The 2,916-nt window shown below is 58.4% G+C and overlaps 1 protein-coding gene across 1 annotated transcript; it reads right to left on the reverse strand.

The window, feature by feature from the left end:
• Positions 1–1,743: 1,743 nt before the first annotated feature.
• Positions 1,744–2,676, reverse strand: LOC310921163 (olfactory receptor 14J1-like; the record flags this gene model as incomplete). The annotated part of the gene is made up of 1 exon (XM_083881272.1): positions 1,744–2,676. One exon carries the CDS (start codon positions 2,674–2,676, stop codon positions 1,744–1,746), a length of 933 nt encoding a protein of 310 aa, XP_083737398.1.
• Between the last annotated feature and the right edge of the window lie 240 nt (positions 2,677–2,916).

The following is a 2,916-nucleotide window of genomic DNA, read 5'->3' on the forward strand; positions in this document are numbered from 1 at the left end:
AGGCTGGGGAGGGCTCAGGAACACAAGTCCTGGGAGGAGCAGCTGAGGGAGCTGGGCTTGTTTCTCCTGGACAAGAGGAGGCTCAGGGGAGACAAGGCAGTGTCAGGGCACACGTTGCACTTGATGATGTCCAAGGTCATTTCCAGCCTTGCTGATTGTGTGATTCTCTGAAAGCAGCCTTGCAGCAGTGTCAGGATGAGGCCTGGGCCTCCTCTTCAGAAGGTGCAGCAGCCCAAGTCCCTCAGCTTCTCCTGACAGCCCCAAAGCCCATCCTGTCAGTCCTGCAGAGCCTCTGCAGCTCCTCCTCATGGCCCACAACAGGAGCCCCACAGCCAGACACAGCAGGCCAGATGTGCCCCCCTGGCCTGGGGTGCCTCTGGCAAGGGAGCAGCCCCAGGCACTGCAGGAGCCTGCAGACAATTCCTGAAGCCCTTGGAGGATGATCCTGCTCCCCAAGGGACGTTCCCATGGTGCCAACTCAGGAACTGCAATGGGGAGTGGGGCCAGAGAGGAAAGGGCAACCAGGGATGGGCTGTTTGCAGGGGAGGGAACAGGGGTGGGGAAGAGGAAGAAATTTATAGCAGGAAGAGTAAAGAAAGACAAGGTGAAGCAAAGGAAATGCTGAGGGCAGTTTGGGGGTGGCTGCCAGGCAGCCCTGGCTCTGAGCAACAACGTCTGCAGTGGCACAGGAAACTCAGAGCTGATGGCGTGGCCTCTCTGTGTGACTTGAGAGGCCACGCCAAAGCTGAGTGGTTTCCCTGCTGTGGCCCAGCCCTTCCTGGCCCCAGGGGCTGATGGCATTTGTGCTCCCTCAGGTTCATCTCCCCACCCCAACAGCATGGGGATGCTGAGGCCTGCTCTGGGCAGTGCAAACAGGGGCTCCTGAGGCAGTGCTGCCGTGTCTGTGCCTGCAAGGATGCGGCCCCTGTGTGAGCTGGGGGAGAGGCCAGGGCTGCCCAGGGGGGATGTTGTTGGCAGGTGCATGAGGACGCTCTGGGACGCTGCCCTGTAGTGTCCAGCGCACTGGGGATGGATCAGCCCCTGCTCTGCTGCTCCTTCCCGTCTCCCCCAGGGCCCTTGCAGAGCCCCAGCCCTGCTGTTTGCCCCCAGCCTGCCCAGGGCCAGCCTGGGGCTGCTCCCGGGGCTTTTCTGTGCTGAGCATTGGCCTGGGCGTGTTCTGGAGAGAGCCTGGGCAAGGAGCCTGGAGCCCCCAGGCCCTGCCCTGAGGCGTCAGCGCTGCCCCAGCAGTGCCCATGGCCTGTCCCTGCTGCAGCCCCGGCACTGCCATCCCCAGCCCTGTGCCCGGCCCCGAGAGCCCTCAGGCCCTACAGCAACACCAGGGCCAGGAGGGCAGCGGGGCAGGGCCACGGCAGCAGCACTGGCAGCACCAAGGGCTGCTGCTCCTGGGCACAGCTGCTGTGCCACCCTGATCTGCCCCCAGCTCTGCAGACAGACATTGTTGCTGCAGCTGCACAGAAGGGAACAAAAGGGCCACCTCTGCAGAAAACTGGGCTGGGAGATCCTTGAGTTCCTTTAAAGCCACCAAGAGTGCAGCCCCTCATTGGCAGAGTCTGTGGCCACAGAGAAGGTGGAGAGAAATAAAATTAGAACTGGCACAAACAATGAGATTTATTTTTAACAAGATTAGAAGTATAAAACCCAGGAGAAACCCCACAACCAAACCAACAAGAAATATCAAATTTGAGTTTTATTACAAGCGATTTATGGAAATTGGCCAGCAGTTTAATGTTTCTGAAAACATCCAGTCATCAGTCTCCACACTGCAGCCTTGAGCTCCTGGTTCCTCAGGCTGTAGATGAGGGGGTTCAGGGCTGGAGGCACCACTGAGTACAGAACTGAAGCTACCAGATCAAGGGATGGGGAGGAGATGGAGGAGGGCTTCAGGTAGGCAAACAGGACAGTGCTGAGAAAAAGGAAGACCACGGCCAGGTGAGGGAGGCAGGTGGAAAAGCCTTTGTGCCGTCCCTGCTCAGAGGGGATCCTCAGCACGGCCCTGAAGACCTGCACATAGGAGAAAACAATGAACACAAAACAGTCAAATGCTATACAGCAACTAACTGCAATGAGACCAAGTTCCCTGAGATAGGATTTGGAGCAGGAGAGCTTGAGGATGTGTGGGATTTCACAGAAGAACTGGTCCAGGGCATTGCCCTTGCACAGGGGCAGGGAAAATGTACTGGCTGTGTGCAGCAGTGAATAGAGAAAGGCACTGGCCCAGGCAGCTGCTGCCATGTGGGCACAAGCTCTGCTGCCCAGGAGGGTCCCGTAGTGCAGGGGTTTGCAGATGGACACGTAGCGGTCGTAGCACATGATGGTCAGGAGGGAAAACTCTGCTACGATAAAGAATAGAAAGAAAAAGACTTGAGCAGCACATCCTGCATAGGAGATGTTCCTGGTGTCCCAGAGGGAATTGTGCATGGCTTTGGGGACAGTGGTGCAGATGGAGCTCAGGTCACTGAGGGCCAGGTGGAGCAGGAAGAAGAACATGGGGCTGTGCAGGTGGTGGCCGCAGGCTGCGGCACTAAAGACGAGGCCTTTGGCCAGGAGGGCAGCCAGGGAGATGCCCAGGAAGAGGCAGAAGTGCAGGAGCTGCAGCTGCCTCGTGTCTGCCAATGCCAGCAGGAGGAAGTGGCTGATGGAGCTGCTGTTGGACATTAGTAGAGTCTTGGCATGGGGATCTGTAAAAAGAGTAAACATGGAATAGTTCAGTTTGGAGAAGACTTTCAATATCCCAGCCCAGCTTGGTGGCACTTTCCCCCCACTGCCTGCCCAGGGCTCTGCTGCCTGGAGCTGTCCCTGCCTGCAGCTGCTTCCCTGTGCCCAGGGCTGGGCCCTGCCAGTGCTGCCAGAGCCCAGCCCAGGCCTGGGGACTCAGCTCTGCCCTGCAGAGCCCTC

Source organism: Zosterops lateralis (genome assembly GCF_965231275.1).
Source record: "Zosterops lateralis genome assembly, chromosome: 33".
Lineage (NCBI taxonomy): Eukaryota > Metazoa > Chordata > Aves > Passeriformes > Zosteropidae > Zosterops > Zosterops lateralis.